At 35.6% G+C, this 27,197-nt stretch overlaps 1 protein-coding gene across 10 annotated transcripts in view; it reads right to left on the bottom strand.

Annotated features, from left to right (window-relative positions):
- LOC129725475 (metabotropic glutamate receptor 8-like) overlaps positions 1 to 27,197 on the bottom strand; it is an 89,015-nt gene that overhangs the window by 37,955 nt on the left and 23,863 nt on the right. For all 10 annotated transcript variants that reach the window (XM_055681368.1, XM_055681370.1, XM_055681364.1 and 7 more), the window contains 3 exons: positions 13,920 to 14,171; positions 13,677 to 13,851; positions 8,790 to 9,046 (listed from right to left, as the gene is read on the bottom strand). In XM_055681368.1, coding sequence (XP_055537343.1) covers positions 8,790 to 9,046; positions 13,677 to 13,851; positions 13,920 to 14,171 — 684 coding nt within the window. The remainder of the gene's footprint in view (positions 1 to 8,789; positions 9,047 to 13,676; positions 13,852 to 13,919; positions 14,172 to 27,197) is intronic.

Below are 27,197 nucleotides of genomic sequence, written 5' to 3'. Positions count from 1 at the left end.
CACTTTTCAGAGCGGTCCCAATTATGAAACAATTTGCATCATATTAAACAGTTTTCGGTAATAAATTTGTTTAATGAACCTTATTCAAATTATGTAATATGAAGAATTGCCATGTTTCATATCGTTTTAAAGATCTCACATGGCCTGGTCACATTTTATGTGACTTTCGAGGTTGCAGTAAGAATTAGAGTCCAGATATGTCGCTCCCGAAAGGAAGCGATGAACCGTTCCATATGGTACATCATAACTTTTTGCCGCTTCACGTAGCTTTCCCGTCCCACATGCTTTAAGAACAGTATTTTTCAAAGACTCAACACTGTTTAGCTTCCGTTTAGAGCCCAATAGAAGTTGATAGGGTGTTTTAACTGGTTAAAATCATATTTGAATCGAAGTGATTCATAACTGTGAGAAACTACCTTGTCTTGGTCCCTATCATGAAACATTTAGAAAATAACTTATAGAAAAATCGCAATCAACCATCAACATTTTGATGAATCGTGAATAACTCACCTTGATTTTTGTGTATCAGCAATTTTTTGCCCGAGAATTAGCTGCTATTATATCACATAGAAACCTTATGAATGAGGAGCGCGCTACTTACGTTGATTGAGAAAAACGATAAATACTTTGATAGATTGTAGATTACAATATTATACTCTTATAAAAAACGTATCTATGTTGAGATTAAAACGATGTTTTCTGTGTTGAAAGCTAGTAAATATGGTATGTTTTACTGCAAAAATGCTACATGTCCCCAAAAAGTTTTTTTTAACTAAGTCAAATGACATAAAACACAGAAGTGATCCATAATTGTGGGAGATCCATAATTGTTGGGGGAGTGTATACATGATAAAATACATGTGCGGACGGTATTCGATTAGAGGGTATTTGATTTTTTGTAGTAAAATTAAATGGTAACATAACCTATTCTCAATATTCATGATAAAATACGTCAAAAGTTGTAAATTGTTTTTAATCTGTCTGATTTCATATTTTTGTTACAAAAGTTAATAATAACTCAAATGTTTTATTCCTGGTTTTTTTTTCTAGTTGGTTAAAACATACTATAGTATACAATAGCAGCTTCCGCAAAGAAGTTTGGGATACATTCCACTATCTTTGTCGCTTTCGAGAATGAAACTTGTGTTTTTGTCAGCGTATTATGTATCAATTTAGGTTGTTTCACTTTTTGAAACACTAAAGACATATTTTGGCCGATTTTGTTCATGTGTTTTCTTCATTTTGTACAATCTACCGAAAACAACTAGACGAGCCGTCGTTTGTTTTAACATTGTCGAAATGGTTTGTTTATATCACTGTTTTACATGTGTTGTAAATCATAGCAATCACTGATTTTTTCACATGCACCATAGCAACCAAGGTTACTTTGCAGTGAGAGAATAACACATGCATATCAACCACTAGTATATAAATGTGTTCGGGTTTTTTTTAATACCTGTGTATATATCTCATTTTTCTTTAACATGTAATCTAGAAATCTACTAGGAAAGCTATCTTATGCTTAAGATTGTGATGGAGTTATTTATTTTGAACGTTATCAGTGTATTTAATATTAAAAATTAGTATAATTAAAAAAAAAATACATAAAAAATTTAAATCAATTTTATTCAATTTCCCCCCCGATGGATTTTTTTTAAAACCGGTTGATTTTGAAAGGTATGGACCCAAATTAACTTTTGGTGAAAGAAAATCCGAGGTACATTAAAGTATGATAATCCGACATTTCGGACACACCGTGTGCTGTCACAAGTGTATGAGTGATAAATAAATTGAATTAGACATGATTTATTTTCAAGTAATTTGTTTTGTATTTAGTTACCACATGTATTTTTGTACGTTTTTCTCAAAACCTGAAGAAGGGGGGGAGGGTTGATCGAATGCTACGTTTTTTCAGAGAGGGGTTGAAGTTTTGTGACCAAATGCTACGAGGGGGAGGGGGGGTTGAAAAAAGTGGAAAAAATGCTACGTCATTTAAGTATGTACCCTTTTAAGACCCCAGAAGTCGCTACCTTGAATTTCAAAATAGCAAATGCGAATGCCCTGATGGAAGTGAATCATTTTTTTTAAATTAAAGAAAAATACTAAGATGGTTGCTATCACATTAGGGTATCCCAAAAAAAATCGATGTTGAAAAAGTCAAGGTGCTCAGCCATAAATTGAAAGATAATGTTATTTATAGCATTTTTGTAGAACATTTCGATTTTCTAAAAGGTCGTTTTCAGGTTGCCCAAACGTGATTTATGAAAAAATGACTTTTTCAAGCTACAAACCCACTTTTTTCAATTCTGTTCGATTCCTACATTTTTTCGTACATTTTTTTATGCTTGTGGGGTTGTTTTTGAATAATTTGCCTGGTTTCGTTCAGCATTGTATTCAGTTTTTTGACTCCCAGAGCCCATTAAACATCACAAAAAATTAATTTTTCTAATAATTTTTAGATAGAACCCTTCAAAACACAAATAAAAACGAACTTTGAGCAAGAACTGAAACTTCCATTGCAAAGCGGAATTTACCACGAAAATTTACATGAAAAAAGATACTTGATATCTTATCGAGGAGCTGAGATATTGGCATTTTTCTATGTGATGGAAAACTATGCATTTTAACAAATATGTTAAATAACTGTTGTATTTTGGGAGATAAAAAATAACAATGTTCAGAAAACAAATGCAGTTTTGGATGGCTGATAACTTAGTAGAAGGTTTAAAAATTTGGAAAATCTGCGAAAAAAGTTAGAACGAAAATTATGATTTTTCGTGCCTTCTTATAGAAAACTCAATGTTGCTCGTAACAAGAGATAGAAACATGATGTCTTCGTTAAAGTTTCTTGTCTAGAGATAACCTAAAACTTTGTCGAAGACACCTTGCGTCTATCTCATTCTGATTAAAAAGTAAATTTTCTATCTCACTTATTGGTGGATTGATCACCCTTCTTCCTACATTAAAAGATGCATTTTTGAATATCCTGAAACTTCTCCGAATATACCTCATGGCTATAATCAACATTTGAATCACTATTTAGGAAATTATACGCACAAACAGCAAAATAAAACACTGTGCAATGGAGATATTGAGCTTTAGTAGCATTTTTGACAAAATGCATAGTTTTCCATCACATGTAAAAACGTCGACATTTCAGCCCCCCGATAAGATATCAAGGATCTTTTTTCATGTAAATTTTCGTGTTGAATTCCGCTTTGCAGTAAAAACCTCAGTTCTTGATCAAAATTTTTTTATATGTGTTTTGAAGGGTTTTATCTGAAAATTATAAGCAAAATTCACTTTTTTGTGATGTTCAGTGGGCTCTGTGAGTCAAATAATTGAATGCGATGCTGAACCAAACCATGCAAAATAATTTCGGAATCGAACAGATTTGAAAAAAGTGCAAAAGAGTGGTTTTGTAGCTTGAAAAAGTCATTGTTTCATAAATCACGTTTGGGCAACCTGAAAACAACCTTTTAGAAAGTCGAAATGTTCTACAAAAATGCTATAAATAACATTATCTTTCAATTTAGGGCTGAGCACCTTGACTTTTTCAACATCGATTTTTTTGGGACAATCTACTATCACATTCACTCTTGAAGAAATTCCTGTTCTCTTCACTCACAGAGTAAACAAATTGAAGGTAGCAGCTCCGTCACAGCGAATTGGGTTGATACCCGTCTCTGGGTTCCGGGGTTTGGTGTCAGGATGCACATATTGGATAGTGTTTGTCCATTTTAGTTTATTTTCAGAAAGTGGAAGTTGACATTTTGGAATTCAAAATGACGTCTAATGTTAATTTCCAATCTCTGGGCATAATCCTGGTTTTTGGAAATACACATATTGGATGGCCTTTGGCTGTTTCACATAGATTGTATTCTAGAACCTGGAAATCGACATCTTAGATTTCAAAATAAGGTCTGATGATGGGATGTATTTGCCTATCCTAAGTTAAATTCAATTCCGAAACGAACGGAACAATAACAATAAGATCAATAACGTCACGAAATTTCACATTTTTGTACTGGATATTTGGCGCAGGCTGCACCGTTGGTAGCCAAAAAAAATATAATTTTGGGCAAAAAAGGTATTGAGATTATTGGTATGTTATATTTCTTTTTCTTCTAAGAATTGAACTTTATGTGCTAATCCACTATGTTGACTTCTTCAATTACGTCAAAAAAAAAAAAAACTGGAATCAGACAATTTTCCATCAATAATGCAACTCGACGAACATGTTGGTGATAACTTGGAGAACATTTGTAATCTTTTTGCAAAATTTTTCTAGGAAATCTATACCACATTCTCCGAAGAAAATCGCATTTTATCCAGAATATCCAAGAAACGTTGGGGTCAACCAACTTCAGGTACAAGATGTTTTGCAGGGTCTAAAAAATGTAGACCCTTCCAAAGGACCTGGACTTGGCGGAATCTCTCCAGCACTCATGAAGAATCTTGCTAAGAAACTTACCGTACTGCATCAAATTTCGAACACTTAAGCTATGATGGAACTTCTTGCACTAAAAAATCAACTAAAATGACTTTTCTCGTCGATTCTAAAGGTTTAACATGTTGGATATTTCATTGTTGTTGCAATTAAGTGTTATTTATATAGATTCAAACATGTTTTGTTTGCGAAATAACGAGAATTCAGAACTCGGCTTTGATTCAAATTTCGAACAGATCAATGTAATCACTAAAATAGATAGGCAAACGTCTCAACACTGACTGTCAGTTGGTATACAGTAATCATACTTTTTATTACTCTAGCTAAAATAATGTGATTTTTATACTAAAGTGTTCGAAGTTTGAGACTGTTCGAAGTTTGAATCAAAACGGTACATCTCCTTTGTTCTGGCTGTTCAATATGTCGTTAAAAACTAGAGTCTTCCCAAACATATGGAAAAGCTCATTTTTGGTGCCTATTTTCAAATCTGGGCAGAAATCTGACATACGTTATCATCGTGGAATCGCTATTATCTCTTGCATTCCCAAACTCTTTGAGGCAATTGTCAATGAAAAAATGTTTACTCAAGTCAAAAATCGAATAACAGACAAACAACCAGGCTTTTTCCAAGGCCGCTCTACGTCCACAAATTTAGTTGAATTCGTAGATTACTCTATGAATGCAATGGATAACAGGAACCATGAGGAAGCTATCTATACAGACTTTAGCAAAGCATTTGATCTTATTGACATACCGATGTTATTTTTTAAACTGAAAAAAATTCAATTGAGTCTGGTCTCCTGAAGTGGCTTGAATCATATTTAACAAGCAGGCAACAAATAATAAAATTTAATGGAAAGAAGTAAAATCCCATTCGAGTTAATTCAGGTGTTCCCCAAGGCTCCCACTTAGGACCACTTCTTTTTATTTTGTACGCAAGCGACATTTTCTTCATCCTCAAAAATATGTTTAGTTTTAATATATGCCGACGACATTAAGCTGATTTTGGAATTAAAAACCCAAGAAGACATCAATGCAGTGATGCCACATATACATATTTATCTGCATTTATACAGATTTTTTGCGTATTTTTCATACAGATATCTGCATATACAGATTACAGAGTTTCTGGAAATAATACAGATTTATACAGATTTTTTTGGTTTTCATGGGGTCGTAAATTAAACTTCTTTATATAGTTGAAAAATATAAATTAACTCAAATGCGGTGGCGCGTGTCGGAGGTTTTATTATATTCATATGCTACGCATAAACGTGTGCATGAATGAATTCGCGAAAAAAATGTTAAACAAGCTATATTGCATTTTTTTTTTTCGAGAAGGATATGTCCAGTACATATGCAGATTTTATTTTAAAGATTTTTTCAAATTTTACCAAGGTGATAAGATTTTTTGAGCTCCAAAATACAGATGAAAATGTGGCATCACTGCATCAATGTATTTCAGAATGAAATCTACACATTTTACACCTGGTGTAAGAAAATCCTACTGGAATTAAATGTAAAAAATGCAATGTAGTATCCTTTAGCAGAAAATTAACAACGTAATTGCATTAGGAAATCACAATGTAGAGAAATGTGAAAAAGTTAGGGAGTTAGGAATAATCTTAGATTCTAAACTTAATGTCATCGACCACTATAACACTATCATACACAAGGCAAACAACATATTAGGGTTTATCAAACGCTTTTGCTATAATTTTCAAGACCCGTACACTATCAGTTAACTGTGTATATTGCCTATGTGAGGTCAATACTGGAATATTGTAACATTGTGTGCAATAGAATCAGTACAAAAGCAATTTCTACTAAATGCTTTCCGTAAGCTAGGTTGGACTTCACATCGTCTTCCGTCATATGAAGCTCGCTGCATGTTGATTGACATTCGAACATTGAAGGAACGGTGAGAGTACGCGAAGACTTCATTAGTAAACGATATCGTTTCGCAGCACGTTGACTCAGAGTCAGCAGTACTACCTTCTAAATTAAACTTTTATGTACCCAATCGACACCGTAGTTTATTTGCTCTTAATCATCATCGTACAGAATACGCCAAAAATGGACCTATAAATAGTATGATGAACCCTTACTATCAACACTGCGACGCCATTGACTTTACGATTTCCCGGTATGAACTGAAACAGTATTTCAAGGCCTTGAGGCTGAGGACACAACATTAATTTGTGTTATGTTTATGTATAGTTTAGAAACTTATGTAACCAGTCTACATATGATTGATAAATTAATTCGAGTTGAGTGAAATGTAGGGTTGGAAATTCAACCAAGGACGGACCAATCAAAAAATCATAAGGGTTGTGTGCAAAGCCACGACCGCAAGGTTGACGTAGAACTATATAAGTTTGTTTGTTACATAACTTGTATTGAATATGTTTAAAGTTTTGTGCAAAAGAGGAGTTAAAGTGCTACCGAATGTCAGTTTGCACATACATCACTGAACAGGAATAGAACAAACACTTTACAACGCAAACAAGTTTCAGCAGACAGAGTAATATGTAAAAAAACAGACAGAGTTCATTCAGATTAAAGTAACTTTTTATTGTTAATTCTAGCGAAAACGAGAATATATTAAATTTTCAATAATTTATTTTTAGTTCCTTATAAGGAGAATCGTTGTTCAATTTCATATCGGATATAATGTTGATCGCGTCCGTGTGCTACTCCTACACAGGGGATTAAGGCACACAGTTGAAAGCTGTTTTCACACTGACAATTTGACGACCCATATATTTTGAGTACCAGCATACACAAACGCTTGTGTGTTGGCAACTTTACATTAGAAGAAGCCGGCTAATGTACCTACTATTTATGTTGCCCGCTACCGCACAAAAACAACATTTTTCTAAAAGAAATGCCGCTGCACCAGCTGGCTCTGCCACTATCGATGCTGATGCTGCTGCTATCCGTTGCCATTGCTATTCGCTGCACTGCTGCTAAGTAAAGACTGTTGTAGTCGCAGTTTAGAACTAATATGAGCAGTTACGGCTGAAACATGCTCTTATATAGGTCAAATAATACATTCCGAAATAATTCTGTCGACCGTGCTTGGGAAAGCAATCATATAATCAAAGCTCAAATTTTGCGTTTTGACAAGGCTTGACAATTTTCAATAGTACAATAGTTCAGATAATAAAATTACAGTTTTTTGCATTTGGGAGAACTCTTGGAAGATTTTCCAATTGATTGCTGCAAGAATGAAGGAAATCCATCGAAAGCTAACCGATTTATAAGCATTTGAAATTGGACATATTTTTCACTTTTTCCGGTTTCAGATTTTCATTTCACATCCCTATATGGCTCAACTTCCTGAGAGACGTAGTTCTACGTCAAAAGGCGCAGAGCCAAGCAAAAGGCTGATGATAAGAAATTGCCTTCTATAGCTATAGCATTAAGATTAGGATGTTGTTATAATAATTGACATCCATATTAGAACTCACCACTATCGGCAAAAACCCAAGAAGACATCAGAATGCAGAAGTCGAAAAAATGTGTGTGTGTGTGTGTGTGTGTGTGTGTGTGTGTGCGTGTGTGTGTGTGTATGTGTGTGTATGTGTCTGTGTGTCTGTGTGTGTGAGCTGAGAGGGTAGAGTGTTCGCCATTATTTACTTTTACTTTACTTTACTAACTTTAGATATACGAACTTATCACCGCAATTTTCAGAAAAGTCGTTTTTACGCGGAGTGTTTTTAATGGTTTTTCATTCTTATATCGCTGAAATATAGCCCCAAGGCAGATGCCCAGTGAAATTCTATTGTGATATGTGTTTGTAGTGTTTATAACGGGGTGAGGAAGGTAAAACGTTTTTTCTCGAAGAGTGGTTCTGAATCGAGTCACATGACTTACTAACTAATTTATTTTCGTTTTCCGACTAGTTATGTGTGAAATAGTAAATGTATAAAATTTTACGCGAATGCGAAAACAGAACGAGGACTGAAGATGTGACATAAGTTTCCTGTCTGGATGAGGTATAATTTTGTTTCGAAGTCTCGTTCATTTTTCGCAAACAAACAAACAATCCAAACTAATAAGAATGAGGTAACACTAGAATTTACTCTAGCATTCATGGTTCTTATGCAAATATTGGCTTTACGCGTTACAACGCCAACCAAGCGATTGTATCTCTAATACGAAATAAGGGATTGGCCATTTTATTAGCTACAACAGTTTCAAATGATCTAATCTGGAAAGTTCTTTTGTTGTTTAACGGCTTATTGTGCTTGATACCAGGAGATAGGCGGTACAATAGATGAAATAGCTGCTATTACACAAAATGTATTGATAGATATACATAGATCCATTTTACCTTCCATGTTCAAACGTAGTTCTCCTTGATAGTATTCACCGACCTTAATCCATGTATACTTTTCCGGTTCGACTTGTTTAAAGTGAATGATATTGTAGCGCGCTGGTCCATCGCCATTGACATCGAAATTGAATCTGTCCCCGCTCAAACCGACGAAGTCGGCCTTACGTAGATATTTGAGAAGATCTGCTCCCTTCGTGGGTTTCATAACATCGCACAGTCCTGGTTGCCCATTACACAATTCCTTGTGCATATTCCTATTCGATACAGTCAAAGTTAGAAAATCAGAATGCATTTGACTGGTTATTGTAACAATCAGAGTTTTCACGCAGGTTATTTATGACAAACATTCACCTTAAACGCATATAGGGTAACCGCTCCTATATTCATCTCAAAACCTATATTCATCTTATCACACCTTTTTGAGCAATTTATCATCAAATTTTACCATATTTTCAACTTAAAACTTTCAACCACTTGAGAAAATCGAGAAGCAAATCGATTTACTTTTAAAAATTTGTAGAAATTTGACGCTAAATTGGGCAAATGAGAGAAATAAGATGAATATAGGTGCACTAAGCTGTTGAGATGAATAATGGAGCGATTACCCTAATTCTAGTCAGCAGGAAATTCAATAAAAAGCATTTTTTGTCAGCAAGTGTATCCCTCCGAATATTCTTGTTAAAGTTGCTTGTCATTGAATGAGTGTATGTAAAATTCTTCATCTGATTTGGGCGCAAAATATGAAAAAAGCGACATAGAGAAATAATCATTTGATTTCGTATAAAAAATTGTTTGATAAAAAAAACAACAAATTGGCGGAATTATAAACACTCTCGCGTACTGCATTGACGTACACAATTACAAAAAAAAACAACTTGAGCCAAAAATTTCAACCGTTATAAAGATAATTAAAATAAACTACTACTCCATCACAGTTATCCAGCTTTTTACGCACCATAATGGCGGTAGCTATAATGCTCGTTCGTAATATGCGAACCTCTCTGCTTATACGTCAGTTTAGAAATTTCTGAAGAACTGGCTACAAAAATGTTGCCAGATATATTTTTCTCTCGATAAAATACATAGAGCTTTCTACACCAGATCTCACCAATGCAGGCTTAGTCGTGTATCCTTATAAAATCGATTTGTTTCGAAAAATATTTCACTTATGAATCCTAGTTCACTAGTGTTACCTGTTTTAACAAACTTTGTTTTAGTGGCAAAATAGATTAAATAAAACTAAAATTCGGCTTACAACTTGAATAAAAGTTCGGGGCAGGAGGAAATTTTTTGTTACCACCAGCGTGTTGATTATTTGCAATCAAAAATAAAACTTGTATTAGTGAAATCGACCACTAATACTAGCGCAGATAGGAAGTTCTAAGAAGACTTTAAACTGACGCAATGAGTAAAAAAGAGAGGTGAGGAGGAAACCTACTTAGACTTGCACACGCCCCTCTGCTCGCCCCCTTCTGCCCAGAGATGTTGCCAAATAGTGCTATTTGAGTTTACCATTGAGTTCGTCTAGTTGTTTACATTTGAAGCATTAACTAATACTAGGAAAATGCACTCTCCTCCTCACTTCTCTTTTATGCTCATTGAAACTGACGTAAGCCGAGTTGTCAAAGGGGTGGGTAATTTATTACGTGCTTTGCAATATAGCATTCGCCATCAAAAAAAATTAAAGCCTTGGTGCTACATTCCGATTCGGAACTCTATCTTCTGTTCATTGGGTTCGCCACAGAAGGCAGAATCACGAAAGGCAGAAGCACGAAAGGCAGAATCATGAAAGGCAGAACTCTATGACCGTACACACAAGGCAGAATATTTCAAAAGGCAGAATTTCGAAGGGCACGAAAGGCAGAATCACTGGTAGTAAAACCTAACTCACGATAGCCAAGTACGTGATGACAAATTGGTGCGAATCCTGGTCACGGTATCAAAGCTGCTACTCTACCTTTATTATTTAATATTATTTGGTAACCAGACATAATAACTGGTCACAAGCAATGACGGGAAGGGCAAATCAAGCCTAATTATTAGATCAGAAACGCGCAAACTGATTTGGCTCAGCTCCTAAAGAGTCTCACGGCATCGCGGAGAGTAATTTTTCGATGGTAGGTATAACTTACACTAGTCTCAACGGATAGTTGATTATAATTAACATAAAACAATTCATGCGGCGAAGACGCATAATCGAGGGCAAGGAACCGAGGCGGCACAAAGCCGCCGTGGTTTTCGCGGTCCGAGCCGGCCGCCGACCCGCCGTCGGAAGCGGCGGCCTCTCGCATACAAACAACTGATCTACTGGTTTTCTAGGATTATTCGAACAGGTTTTCTTTCCTTAGTTAAGTCCGAACGAGCGGTAGCGAGTAAGGACAGCGTACACCTGGACAATAGAGTCGGCCAAAGGCCGCGAGTGTGTAGTGTTAAAAAGAAAAAAGACCGTTTTTTGATTCTGCCATTCATGCTATTTTTGATTCTGCCATTCGTTATTCTGCCTTATGAAATATTCTGCCTTTCGTAATTCTGCTTTTCGTGATTCTGCCTTTCGTGATTCTGCCTTTTGATTTTCTGCCTTTCGTAGGAGACCCTGTTCATTATACACAGACTTCGCAGCCAACTGTTAAGTGTACAGGACAATTGCGGGGCTAGCACTATGATCCTACTGACATTAACAGTTTCTCCTGAGCCGAGACTCGAACCCGCGACGACTGGATTGTTAGGCCAGCATCGTACCTCGGGACCAGCTGAGAGGGTAAAGTGTTCGCCATTATGGCGCGTAATAAGCTGGATAAAAACAGGGTTTTCGACGTTATTTTATGCTTTCGTTGCAAAAAAAGTAGCGATGATTAAATACATATTTTTTTTAAATTTATGAGGCGGAAAACTCTTACGAACATGAAAATATTATTCTGGAGTACTTTGTGATAAGGTCGTATGTCTGAACGTAAACAAAACAAGTGAGAGATGATTTGTGCTTGTAAAGTACAAGGGATATAACTCTCACTCGTTTTGTTTACGTCTAGATGTACGACCTTATCACAAAGTACTCCAGAAATATTGTGTGTTAAAGGGAAAAGAAATACCGAAATCGTACACTCTATTTGAGTTGACAGGGACGAATCGCCGTGCGAGATTGTTAAGGGGGACCCTATTCTGGAAGGTCGAAAAACAATTAATTGACTTTTTTTCGGATGTTCACATAAAGTGAAGTGTCTCTATAGGTTATGGTATATTTGAAGATGTATTTTGAATACCGTAGATGCCAATATGCTGTTGGCAGTAGGGAGCGTGGATGCTCTCTCTAAATCAGTACTCAACTGGTGGTATGTTTTTGGTAACTTCTAGTGAACTGATATGCCAGAAATTTTTTTTAGTGTATAGAAATATATTATCTAATTTGTTACATAGCCGTTTTTGGAAAATACAAACAAAAATTTTTTTCACCAAAAATCACTATTGAAAACATCATAAAACAACATTAAATAATTCAGGTGTTGAAAAACGGCTATGTAACAAGTTAGATAAACCAGTTTTACATACTAAAAAATTCAATCAAATCGGTTCAGAAGACCCGCGTATTTTTCACACGGGTTTCGAAATTTACGCGTTTTTTCACGCGGATGTCACAATTTAGACAGTTTCTAAGCGGATTTCAAAATTGACGCGTTTTTAAGCAGATTTCGGAATTTTCGCGGTGTGTTTTTAATGGTTTTTCATTCTTAAATCGCTGATTTAGTGTGTCCGATGAGTTTACTCAATCCTAATACTGAATATTCACTGATTTGGCCTAACCTTTTTTATAATTTTCCTTGATATTCAACTTGATTCGCAAGTTGGTTGTGCTATTGACTCTTTTTTGAAAGTATTTAGCAATAATGATTTAAAACCTGTAGCAAAAGAAGTTTTTGACGCGGATTTTGTAATTTACGTGGTTTTTTACGTGGGTTTCGAAATTCACGCGGTTTTCCATGCACTGCGTATCCAACGACCTTCCAGAGTAGTAGTAACATAAAGCGAGGACACAAAGCCCGCCATTTTGTTTTTTATAGACAATTTTTTTTATTTTAAACTTATTTTTAAATACATTAAAAAGTGTATTTCTCTGTGTCGTACTTTTTCAAAATGAGAAAAAATAAGAAAAAACACCTTTTTGGTGCCATTGATAGGAGAACTGTTTTGAGCTAATGTTAGAAGTATTTTTGCTGCTTAATGAGTAGCGTTACTTCGCACTAGGCTGACTAGAGAATCAATGTCGAATGATCCAAGGTGTTCAACCATATTATGAAATAGTTTAAGAGTTTAGAACAAGTTACATTAACTTCGATTTGAGGTTTTTTAATGATTTTCTTTATTTTCAAAATTCTCTCTGAGCACGAATAATTTCGAAAAGAAAAAGAGCAAAAGAGATTATTGGCATATATATTCAAAGTAGTGTGTTCATTTGCTTTTGAAATTGAAAAATTCTATGAGTTATTCGACGTATGTGTTCATTTGCTTTTGAAATTGAAAAATTCTATGAGTTATTCGACGTATATAGCTGTGCAATACACTTAAGTCGCTTTTTACGCGGGGGATACATGCCACGTAAAAAAACCCGCGTAAAAACCGCGTGAATTCCGGAATCCGCGTAAAAAAAACGCGTTAATTCCGGAATCTGCGTATAAAAACCCGCGTAAAAAAAACGCGTAAAAAGCGACCTTAGTGTACTTTTAACCAATTGATGGCCCAAACATGAAATATAAGAAAAATGCAAAATACTACCCGTTTGTTCAAAATACAATTGAGGAAGAGTCCAACAAAAAAAAAAATTTTATACATATCTGCAGGTTTGAGAAACGAAAATATAAAGTACATTTGCACATTGTTTAGTTTACTTACTTGATTGCATACCCAAAAGACATTACCGCATCGCTAACAAATTGCAGCTGGTCCTCGAAGTCAAGTGTGTAACGGGACAGTTGGTCTGTTGTTGAACAAGTTTTAGCGTACATCATATTATATGGTGTTAAAGGTGAGCCAGGATATTTACATTGGAAATGATCTTCCCAAAATTCTGCTTAGAGAAGTGAATTTCTCAATTAGTTTAGTTATCCAGTACGAATTGTGTTTAAAAAACATTACCTACAAACCAAGGATTTCGACGATTGTTGGCGACGGTAAGGTTGAGAAAATATTCCTCAAACCCTATCACCGAATTAGCTTGTGGCTGGACTGATAACGTTCCTTCGACTTCTGCTTCGTTTCCATCGGATACTAAATTTCTAGCACTCCATCCATCAGAACCAATCCAAGAAAATACTCCAGTAACATTTTGACGACGCACTGCTCTCATAACTTCTGCTACTTCTTGGTCAGATCCAAAGATTATAACACCTACGAAATGTAAAGTGATAAATTAAAAAATATATATGCAAAGTTGCCTAGTGTAGTAAACCTAAAAAAAGACGGCGGCGAGTTTTGCCATAAGCCAACGCGACGAGTTCGGCTAGCAATTACTCTGCGGCACTTTCACACTCCTGCATACACTCGGATCCAACGCTGCAAACCTTCACTGTTATGAAAGGATTTTCAATTGAAACTGAAATCTTTGAACTTTCAACGAACGAGCTGAGAATGAAAGAGATTTTCAGCTCCAATCAGTTGACAGTGATAACTGCATTGCTGTGATTTCGCACACGCTGTGTTGCTTTAGCGATGTTCAAGAGGTTGAGAATGTAGATGCTTATATAGTTCATCGACTTCATGCAATTAATTGGCTCAAATAAAATAATTTCGATATTAATTCAAACATCTCATTTCTTTCAAAGACCGGACTTTCACTGAAAACTGATACTGCTGACACTGAAAGTCGTTTCGTCTTGAAACAGTGAAAATGCGGTTTTTCTCACTTTCGTTTACAGTATTGAAAATTTGCAGCACTGCTAGGGGCATATAGAGACTAACACATGAACATCATTTATGTTGACCGAAAACAGATTCCTGGAGAAAACTCGTTTCGTAGAAATCATTAATGTCATTAATTGGTAAAACATAATTTTATTTAAAAAAAGCCCATAATTAATCCACCTAGCGGTGAAACCCAGCCTTTCTCTTTCGAACTTATTGTTTGTTTGAATAGATTTACATGAAACCTTCAATTTATAGAAAAAAATACACCTTGATAATTTCTGCTGGATTTATTTTTCACTCTAAATAACGAATTTCTGGTAGTCAAAAGCCCAACTATACCGAACATTTTAAACATAACATTCAGACATATATGAACATACATTAACACAGTTGCTATACTCCCTTCGTTTCTGAGATGTATCCGTGCACCATTCAATATGGGTTTTTAAAACCGGGGTGTTGAATCCAGATGACTACTTCTGGTTGCCTGAATACATCCTAAAATAATCAATTATTGCCCAATCTGGGTATTTCGATGGCGACATTGTGTTTCTGAACAACAGCCTAAAAAGACCAAATATCATCCAATATGAGAATTTGTGGAACAGTATGATACCCAGAGGCCAAAAATCTACTTCAGACGCCGTTTTAAATTTTTGGATAGTAACTTTCAGTTTCTTTACCCAATGTGAGTTTTCCAGGAACCAGGATAATGCTCAGAGGCTCAATCAACTCTATACTTTATTTTGAAATCCGATTTTGCGACTTATGGTTTCTGGAAAACAATCTTAAATTACCAAATACAATCCAATAAAGGTATAGGCTTTAGGTTCTAGGATATTGGTGTTGTGTTTGAAGTAATAATTAAAGTATAAAATGTGAAATGTGTGACGTTATATTTGTGCTGAAAAAAATAACTAAATAAAAATATAACTCCTAATTTGAAACACTTTTATCACGAGCAATATCGCGAACGTTCAAACAGTACAATACATTTTGGTCAATCAATTTCGTTTCTTTCCATAACTTTTGAACCACGTATCAAATTGTTATAAAAATTGTTATACTTGTACGCAGTCTTCTACAAAACATGCCAACATGTGCACTAGGGTGGGACAAAAAATAAATGTATGCTCCCATGCACTTTTCGTGTTCCTTATGGGTCCTTCAACAACTGTGTAAATTTTCAGATCGATCGGTGAAACTATATATTTGCGCCCGATTTTCAAAGTTTCCATACGATTTTATATGGGACAATCCACTTTTTCAAAACTTATTCTCTAGAGATGTCCAGTTTGCTTCTAAAATTACTTCAATACATGATATTCACAGGAAATTTTCCTGGGAAAAACTCTTCTGAAGACCGTAAGGCTCTGCGATGCTTGTAGAAAAAGTTATTCACCTCAAACTGATTGAATGTCTGACGAACGGCTCACCATAGAATTTTACCAGCAACACTGCTACAGCATGCTGTTTTTGCAAATTTACTTAAGCCTGTAGTACACTCTTTGACCGAGCGTCAAATATTTGTCACTTTTTGACAGATAAAAATTTGGTCAAAGATAATTGTTTGTCACTCTCCAATTTTAACATGGGGCAAACACGGGCAAACAACAACCATGATGTCAAATAAATTTGAACATTATGTCAGAAGGTCAAATATTTGACCATTAGACAAAGAGTGTACTACAGGCTTTAAGGATAGCATTGGCCAAAATCTGCAAAAGTATCGATACTCGAGGATCGATATTTTTTTCAGGTCGCATCGATACCAGGTCGATATCAAACGCGGAGCATCGATTTCAGATGTATCGATTCTACCTGCTACTTAAAACAGGTCTATGAAAAGCGGCAATTTTTTTTATAGTCATTACGGTCAGTCAGAGATGGCAGATGGTTTTGAAGAAAGTTTGCAACTGCTCGAAAAACTGACAAAATCTGCTTGAAATTTGAAAAAAATCTGGCCGTGATTTGAAAAAAAAAATGCGTTTGCGTAGGCAAAGGCTGCAGAAATCTGCAAAGATTTCGAAAAAGTCTGCGCAAGTATAAAGAAACTCTGACAAAAACACAGAAATTATGGAAAAACTGCATTTATTTGCGAATCAAAAGTCTGAGTTTTGCAGACAAATCTGCACATTTGGTATCCCTGCGGTCAATAGACCTAATGGGAATTATATGTCACATACAAATCAGTGCAATAGCATAAGCGCGTCTGCGGCCTGAATTGAAATTTCGGGCAGCACAAAAGCTCTGGCGTTTTATGGCCTTGCAGTGTTGAGGAGATGACTTATTGAAGAAAGAAGATACAGCTTAACAATGTTAAGAAATTTTCAAATAGGGAAAAAGAAACATTCTGCAGTGCTTCAAAACTGTACAAGACATCGACCTAATTTAAGTAAGGCTTCCGTTTTATGTTTAGAGTTATCCGTTTTACAAACAAATCACAATTTCTGGTGAAAATGTTGCATTTTTGTCTTTAAACTGATCACTCTCTTTTGAATAAGCAAAAAGATTTTAGAACGGTTTTCTTAGTAATCTTTTCAACTCAATTTAGTCATATTTTACGCGTTTTCATAAAAATTTGAGACGAAACCCCCGCATAAAAAGACTGCTGTATAATTATTGGAATACTAAGCCATTCACCACAAAATGCTTGTCAGGTGAGTGACGCGGCGATTCCGGTTTTGCTCTGCATAGACAGTATTGTCAATTGCGAAACAATTTTTCTCGCAAGAGGCATGAAAATCATCTTAGAAGTGCGCGGGTATATGCAATCTGTTGGTGACTTTTACAAAAAGAGTTAAATTTCCGCGCAGCTTGTTTAAGACATTCAGGCAATTGGTCGTATGCGTAAATTCTCCGATTTTATAGTTTCCCTACAGTATGGAAAAAATATCGGGGCGAAAGTATCGATCCAGCTTAATATCAGCGTCAGTTGCATCGATAAAAAATTCCGATATTCAGGCCCCTCGGTATCGATACCGAAGGTATCGATACGGTATCGGCCAATGCTACTTAAGGATGAGAAATAATTTCGCGTGGAATTAAGCTTGAAAGCGTGATTTTTGCACAAAGTATCTTCGGAGAAGCCTCCAAGATAAATTTCACGCGATATCATTTCTCATCGCATGGTTGAATTTGCAACAGCAGCATGCTGCAGCAGTATTGCTATTGACGAATGTGGAGATAAAATAGTGAATTGAAAGTGGAGCATCAGTGATAATGTTAAAAATCGACATAAATATAATGCGATCAATCAGCACTAGTGAAAAAATGTATAGGTGTGTGTGTAATGGCAACACATGGTTGTCAAGCGACATACATACGATGCATATGATACATGTAACTGGCGCCGGTGTTTCAATTCAACGAATTTTTCCAGGCGTGATGACACCAGATTAAAGATAAGTGTTCCCTTTTTGAAATATTCTTAATAAGGGCTAAAAATGTGTAAGTTAGTTTGCTTTCCTATCAAAAGTGAAATGCTTCGAGGTTACATCATCAAAGGTGTGTTGCTGTGCTAAGCAATTGTTCCTGGGGGTGTGCAAACTTCAAAGAACGTTTCTGAAGCGGTCATTCACAACTCCGGGCAGGCTAATATAAACAATGATTTGTAAGTAAGGTGCATGATCGTGATGTTTCGGTAAACTTCGGTTTCTGTTGCGATAAAATTTTGTGCGCTTGAAGAACCGTGGTTCAATTAGGACAGCCGCTCGCTCGCTTGCCTTTTTTTCAAATGATCCGGTTCATATGAACGGCTTTGAGCCGTTCGCCCACCCCTGATTGTTCCTTACAAGTAACACATATACGCTAACGTTATTGCATTCCTATTAGAAAGATGTACCATGACGATTGCTGTACTTTGACGTTGTACAATATCTTATTGATAATGAATTAACCGCAGGTGGATTCAGTAATAATCCCCCGAAGGTTTATCGCTTGGATTGTACTTGAAATACTTTTTAATTCTAAGTTAATTTCAATTTATGACTTCTCTAGCTTTTGAATATTTTTCTGCTTCCAAGCAAATTATTGATAATTATGTCACATTTCCATAGATGACACGGATTCAAAAAAAAACTGAAATCCATAATGATTATTTGGGCATTTTGAAAATTGATGAGAGTTGTCTTATTGTTACTTATGCTTATACGCTTTTTATCTAATTTTCGGGCTTTGGATGCATGGATGTTGCCAAATTTTAAACTTATTAGGATTTTTTTTCCCGCGTCAAAAAAGATAACCGCGTTGTTACTATTTTTGCCCTCGCGCCGATTGCCGTAGCGTGAATTATAATATTGATCACTCTCCCGTCCCGACAGACTAACATATATTCTACTCGAAAAATTATGGGACTTTATACCAGCTAATCTACGCGAAAAACCCGAAATTGCAAAACGGATAGTGTTTCAGTGTTTGGTATGTACGGCCATTTATTCCTTCCTTATTTTATTAATTCTGAACATTTGCGACGCCAACTATTTTTTTATGTTCGTGACGTTTTTTGCGAGATCGTATTGCTCGAAAAGTAGGTATACGAGCGACGTCGTTCGTCGATAGGCTACGCAAAAAGTCCGGGCGACCGAAATCCTAGGAACTTCGCTTGGACATTTTCACTGATATAAAGAGAGTCACCTTACGAAAAGTTGTCCGACTATACGAGTTTGTCACAAATTGGTCATAGGTTTCGCGGTGATACATCATCAAACAAAATGAGTTTGAATCGCGTAATGGTTTTCGTGGCGGAAATAATGAACTCGCAGGCGCGATATTGCTCATTATTAACCCGGCATCCGAAATCAGTGCATCGTTTATCAAAACGAACCCTGCTGCATACCTTGCTCTTTCTCCAACATCCCAGTGATTTCTCATGGAAGTGCAGAGGTGTTCTCGGCTTCCAATAAAGCGAGTATCACGTCAACATATTCCTATACACACTCCTTCATTGACCTGCATTCGGATGCGGCCGGTGCTGGTATTGCCTAATATTAAGGACACCAGTTTTTACACATTGAGGATGCATGTTAGTCCCAAGCATCATCTATTGGTTCTCTGTGTAACTACAGCTGATCTGGCAATAACAGAGTAGCAACCGTGGGCGGTCAATCATGCTCATGCTCATGCTCAAGCATCGTAGCGCCTTACGGTCTTCAAAAGAGTTTTTCCCAGGAAAATTTTCTACAAATATCATGTATCGATATATTTTTAGGAGCAAACTGGACATCTCTAGAGAATAAGTTTTGAAAAAGTGGATTTTCCCATATAAAATCGTATGGAAACCTCAAAAATCGGGCGCAAAAATATAATTTCACCGATCGATCTGAAAATTTACACAGTTTTTGTAGGACCCATGAGGAACACGAAAAGTGCATGGGAGCGAAATAATAACACCATAGCTTTTTTGCCATATAACCGTGTCTCAGTCTAATGTGCACGCCGTGTGAAAATTCTACGTTTTTGTTGAGCGAGCGCGCGATATCAATCGTAGTTCACCGTTCACTACTAACATGCCCAAATCCTAGACACACATAAACATATTGAGATGACACGCGTTTTTTTTTTTATTCACACAACATTTATTTGAAACGGCACAATACAAATTTATGTTTTACGGAGCCAATTAAATCGAATGCCTTATGGTCTAAAATATCTTACAAGCTAAAGGCAAATTTTTTATCCTCGATGCCGACTACGAGCTGAAACTAAATCTAATACTAAAACAAACATGTTTTTTTTATCTGAGATTCGTTTCGCTGTTAAATGGGCATCTTGATGCTCTTCAAATAGCTAAAAATATGTAACATGTATGGCAAATTTCGCGCGAGGATATCTCGAACTAGCACATAGGGCTGTATTCCTCGGGCCCTGAGGGTATCCAAAAGTAGAGATCTGGCGCCGCGGAATTCAGCACACACCCAAACCACGTGCTCAATTAAATGCGTTTTAAACACGGCGTTAGAAAATTTGTGCAACATAGGTTTTAAAATTTGCAAAACAGAACGGTGCCCGGCCGGTGATAGATTGCTAGGTGCTTTTTTCGTTGCATCGTACGTCTCGCCTGGTATGAAGCCAACCAACTGTAAAGCCTGTATTACACTCTTTGACCAAGCGTCAAATATTTGTCACTTTTTGACAGATAAAAATTTGGTCAAAGATAATTGTTTGTCACTCTCCAATTTTAACATGGGGCAAACACGGGCAAACAACAACCATGATGTCAAATAAATTTGACCATTATGTCAAAAGGTCAAATATTTGACCATTAGACAAAGAAGGTACTACAGGCTTAATGAAATCACAGTGTACTATGTCTTTACTGTTTGGACACACGTGATACGTCAGCACGTGGCACTGTGGTCCAGAAATGAAAAAAGGTGGTCAAAAGTCATTTTCTCGTAAACGTTACATTTTAGAGCAATACTGTCTTGGGGAATGTTTTAGAGTAAAAAAATATCCTTCTTTGGACTTTAACAGATCCGTGATTAATCCCCCTACAAGTGAGATAAAAATAATATTTTCTCTAAAAACCAATATTTTTATCGCCGTCTTTGGCAAAGTTTTCTAAAATAATATAACAAAAAACTGCTGAAGACATTAGGTAGCTATTTCTCAATCTTACTGAGCTATCTGATTATGTTCAATGATGTTTTAAAAAAAGTTTTTGCCGTTAAAATTCATATTTTAGTTTAACTACTATACTGATATTCTCACTGAACTTTTAAAACAACATCAGACCTTTATTTTTTATATGTTACAGCAGGTTTTATTTTATGATAATTAGGTTTCTATCAATTTTTCCTGCCAAAAAATTTACTTTTGACAAGTAATTTTCGATTTTCTGCCGTTTCCCAACACATCCCACGGAAAGATTACCACCAATTGAATTATCCATGTGTTCTGCACACACGGCATAAATTTGCAGAAACTTATAAAATCATTGAACAAAACAACTTCAATGTAAGTTCATTTATGTCATGTTGATCAATAGCGGATCTCTTTTGGGAAAAACATAGCAAGTTTTGCATTTTTACATTTTGATGCATTTTTTGAAGTATCATCAATGCATGTAAACAATAACTAATTATTATTGTTGCCTACTAAAGATGAATTATAATTTAAATTTTCAAAAACGTGACCTAATCATTTTTTTAAATTGAGGTATCAACACAGTATTGAAAATTGATAATCTATCTTTCATGAAAAAACGAAATCATTTTAACAGTTCATGATGATACATAAATTTTCTAAAGCAGCTTGCAGAAAACATACGAGGTGGTTAAACTTTGAACAGCGATTACTTGAAACAATGTTTTTGGTGCTTGGTTCGGTTTGGCCTCAAGCTGACCAGATGTAAAAGGGATGTAATATCAAATATATTCAACTTTCAACATTATTTGATCGTCATGACAGCGTCATCAAAATTAGGTAATTAAGTAAAGGCTGCATCTTATATGCAATAGACTAGAAAAAAGTTAAACTGTATTGCATTTTGAATGCGCAATGTTGTTTTAAAACAACACTACTAAAAACGTTTCGAATATACGTATTTTGGTATTTTCATTATTTCATTAGAACTGCTCTCTAGACTCTAAAGGAAAAAACTTTAACAGCTGGAAGTACTGTGTTTGAATGTTTTGTTTTTATTTTTGCTGTCAAAATCACGGAAACGAAAAAAAAAAACATGGCGAGATTTCCAACTGGTGCTGACTTTCTTTAAAAATAAATTTTAAAACAAGGTTAGTGTTTAGTGAAAATGTCTGAATTATCAGTAATTATACTAACAAGAGGTCAATTTTTAAGTTACTGTTAACAAAAGTAATTGTTTTTTTATTCTGCGATAAAGTCACAGTGCTGTTTAGAAACAACATGGTAATATTTGCACATTAAAAAGTAAATCTTTCAATTTTTTTATGCATATTGGTTAGTTTTTGAGCAGTAAACCTGTTAAACAAAGATTTTATGTTTTTAGATGATTTTTAACGTCGTGCGCATTTAAGGGTTAACTATACATGAACGCTATACAGGAAAAGCGACAATTCTTTTCCCATTATGTGAATACGTGAATATAAAAGATATTATGTCATTGCCTCATATCTTAAATATGAGAAGACTCTTACTTACTTTACTTTTTTGGCTAACGGACCGATCACCGGTTTAGAGCCGAACGAATTAGAGAAAACTCTATTTGTCATTATTTAAAAAGCATTGTGTAAAATCCCATCGACTGTTTTAATTTTAGATATATTGGGATTTCGGAATGAATCCCACATCAGAATGATCCTTCTTTGCTGGTTATTACCATTCTAATGAAAATGATCAGGAGAAAACTGTACACAAAAATTACAGCACGGAATCGATTCAAAGTGTGGATATGAATTATTTTTCCGCTTTGAGTATTTATATAAATTCAAATCCTTCGGAGTTACACCGCACATTCAATGTTAAAAACCAGGTAAAATCGTATTGGTGTTACACAACTTGGATTCGGATTATAACTCTAAATCATTTGAACGGTTCATAATTACAGTATAGAAAATTCTCTGTGGCCGTTTGCAGAAACCATACGAGGTGGTCAAACTTAGTAATTCTCAGAGGGAGAGATATGCGAAGAACATGTTGTGAGCCAAACGAACATGTCAAAATCCGAGCCAAACGAACAAGAAAGATAACACATTGAGAGGTATTGCAATCAGGTACAAAGGATATCTATATTTTAACACATTTTTCGTGTTCTATTACGAAACAATGAATTGAGAATGCTCCAAAATTGCTTTATCACAGTGATTTTTAACTGGTGGTTCACAAACCTTTTGTATGGTCAACAAAATAATGATCAATAATGGTGGAAGTATATAAAATTAAACAAACATTAAATTCAACACCTTCACGGTTTTTGTGATGCGTTTCATTGTTCCCCAGGGCTTCCACTGTCACCATCATATCATTTCATACGAGTCGAATGAAAAAGTTAGCCAACATTGCGCCTTGAGAAGAGCTCTAACTTGTGAAACCTAGTTGCCAAATTGGCGGTTTTTTCATCGCTAATCTCTCTCTCTCTCTCTGAGTATCTCTAGTCAAACTTTGAATGCTATTTACACGGAACAAAGTGTTTTGTTCGATTTAACTGCACGCCGAGCATATAGAAGAAAACACTTGAGCCAAAACAACGGCCTTAATTATAGAGAATAAATGACCTACAATAATAAAGTTCATATATAGCATTTTAATCTATTTCCTTATACAAATATTCTAACATTGATCAGCATATCACGTTCTACACATCATGGTAGGTACAAATAATTCAAAATGAAACGCCGCTCGTATAGCCAACACTTTTGACCTAGAACACTGGATTGTTTCTTTTTATTTTGATTATAATTGAACTTAAGCCACCGTTATGTATTAAATTGTTAATAAAACAACGAAAGTCTATTATTTTGAAGATTACATGACTTATTTGAACATAACTAGTGTCATACGGACGAGTTATCTCTCAAACTTACAAATAACAAACTTCATAACAATTTGATATGTGGCTCAAAAGTTATGGAAAGAAAAGAAATTCAAAGACTATTTAAAACTACACCTGCTTTGATCAATATATGTGGTCTCAACAGATTTTAAATGTGGTATCGTACTATTTGAACGTTCCAAATTCATTGATTCCTTGCGATGTGTTTAAAGTCTGCAAATGCACGACGAATCGGCCATAGGATATGATCAAAGTCAAAAGACAAATCGTTTGAAATGATTGGTTTTATCGAAATGATAACATCCTCGACTTTTGGCTTCTGTACATCACCCTAATTCTAAATATATTCATATTGGGTGGTATTCGGTCATTTTCAGCAAATTTTCTGGCATCAATCTGACACCGGAAATACTCATATTGGGAGGTATTTAGTTATTTTGGTTGTTTTCCAGAAACTAAATGTGGTCGTCTTTAAATTCAATATGCATCATCTAGATTGCGGAAATATCCATGTTGAGTATTATTTGGTCATTTTCGACTGTTTCCTGTAAGTTGCCATTTAGCGATTCAAAATGGTGCCTGAGGTCAATTGTTAGCTCATTGCATCATTCTGGTTCCAGAGATACTCATATTGGATGGTATTTGGTTATTTTAGGCTGTTTTTAACAAACCGGAAGTCGCCATCTTGGATTTCAAAATGGTATTTAAGATAATTTATTGCCTCTGAGCGTCATTCTGGTTGAAGAAACACCCATATTGGGTGTAATTCGATCATTTTCCGCTGTTTCACAGGAACCGGAAGTCGCCAACCTAGAATCCAAAATGGGGTCTGTGGTCGATTTCAGATGCTGTGTATCATTCTAGATCCGGAGATACTCATGTTAGACGGAAATCGGCCATTTTTGGCTGTTTTCCAGAAACCACGAGTTGCCATCCTACAATTCATAATGGTGTCTGAAGTCGATTTGTGGATCCAGTGCATCATTGGTGCTACATTCCGATAAGCAGTGCATCATTACGATTCCGAAAATACCCATATTGGGTGGTATTTGGTCGTTTGCCGCTGTTTTTCCGAAACCGGAAGTCGCCATCTTAGAATTCAAAATGGTATCTGTGGTCGAATTTAGCTCCCGTGTGTCTTTCTTTATCCGGATATTATTATATTGGGTGGAAATCGTAAATTTTTGGCTGTTTTCCAGAAACCGGAAGTTGCCATCTTACAATCCAAAATGTTGTCTGAGGTCGATTACGGAACATATTTGTTACCACTAAAAACATTAACCTGCCAAATATGGGTCCATTCAGTTGATTAGTTCGCGAGATGTGCAGAAATTTGTGCAGAAACATGTGCTTCCATAAGAGGGAGGGGCGTCGAACCATTATGGACATATTTATTACCCTTTAAAACATCCACATGCCAAATTCGATTTCATTTGCTTGGTTTGTTCTTGAGTTGTGCAGAAATGTATGTTTCATTTGTATCTCTCTTCTGGAAAGGAGGGGTCTCAAACTATCATAGGAACCTTTATCAGGACCAAAAACCCCTACAAATTTTCACGTCGATCGGTTCGGAAGTTTTCGAGCCTATATGAATCAAACAGACAGACAGACCGAACTACATTTTTATATGTAGAGATTACAACATCAATATTTTAGAACCTAAAGAGTGAATATACATTTATTGGATTGAAGCGTTCATGTAAATCTATTTTTACAAATAAAAGTTTGAATGAGAAAGGCTGGGTCTGACCGCTAGGTGGATTAATTTAGGTTTTTTTTCACAACTTTTGAATCACACATTTAATCATTATAAAATTCTTTAGTTAACCCTTGACTAGCCCGTTAATTTGATACCAATATTGTTCAAATCGGTTGTGTAGTTTCTAAGATAATGAAGTTTCGTTATTTTCACATTTTGATACATAACAGACAAAGTTACAATCCGATTACAATTATATTCAATATGGCGGTAAAAAGCAGCTAGACCTTTTATTTGACACTAATTTTGTGAAAATCGGTTCAGCCACCTTTGAGAAAAGTGAGTAAGTATAAGTATTCTTCGGAATAAATTTCTTACACATAACAGGCAAAGTAATAGTCTGATTGCAAAACGAATCAACAGGGTCTTATGGGGCAACTAGACCTTCCATTTGACACTGATTTTATGAACACTTTCCAGCCATCCCTGAGAAACATGAGTGAGATTAATTAGTCTCCAGAAAACATTCTATCCAACCACATATTCAAAAGTTAAGGGTTTTTTAGGTAGCCCGCCAATTTTCTCAAAATCGGTTGAGTAGTTTCTGAGATAATGATGTTTCATGATTTTTACATTTTGATACATAACCTCTAGACTAAATCCGATTACAATTAAATTTAATGGGGTCTAAAGAGGCAACTGGACCTTTCATTTGCAGTTATTTTAATGAAAATCGGTCCAGCCATCTCTGAGAAAAGTGAGTGAGAATAAAAATTTGCACATACACACACACAAACAGAAAATGCCAGCTCGTCGAACTGAGTCGAGTGATATATGACATTCGGCCCTTTGGAGCATTTTTATATCTTCGGTTTTGCAAGTGATTGTTATACCTTTCTAGGATAAGGCAAAATGCAAAAAAAGACCACAAAATCTTAACTTGACAGTGTAATGGCGGCGCACAAGCCTAGTTTGAAGCTCGCTGTTTTAAAACCTTGTGATATCGAGGCATTGAAATATCGTACAGGGCATCCCACAAGTTATTCCTGTAAATAACGTACCGAGGTTCTCCGGTCTATATAAAAAATATATTTAAGCGCAGTCGTTCAAAGCTACCTATCATTTCAGGGCCATGGCTGCGCTCATGTTAACTTGTAACAGTTGGCGTTCGGATCTACGCAAGAACGACTTGTTACTTTTACGATCGAAACAATAATGATTTATTTAACTTATAAAAATGTTGAGCCGCTCGCGGTTGTCGTCGTCGCACTGTGGGGCAAAACCCAGAAAAGTCGCGACAAACCTAAAAAAAATTGAAATTCAGTTTTCATGCCTCATT

The sequence above is a fragment of the Wyeomyia smithii genome, chromosome 2 (assembly GCF_029784165.1).
Source record: "Wyeomyia smithii strain HCP4-BCI-WySm-NY-G18 chromosome 2, ASM2978416v1, whole genome shotgun sequence".
NCBI lineage: Eukaryota > Metazoa > Arthropoda > Insecta > Diptera > Culicidae > Wyeomyia > Wyeomyia smithii.
This window is presented reverse-complemented; position numbering and strand designations above follow the sequence as displayed.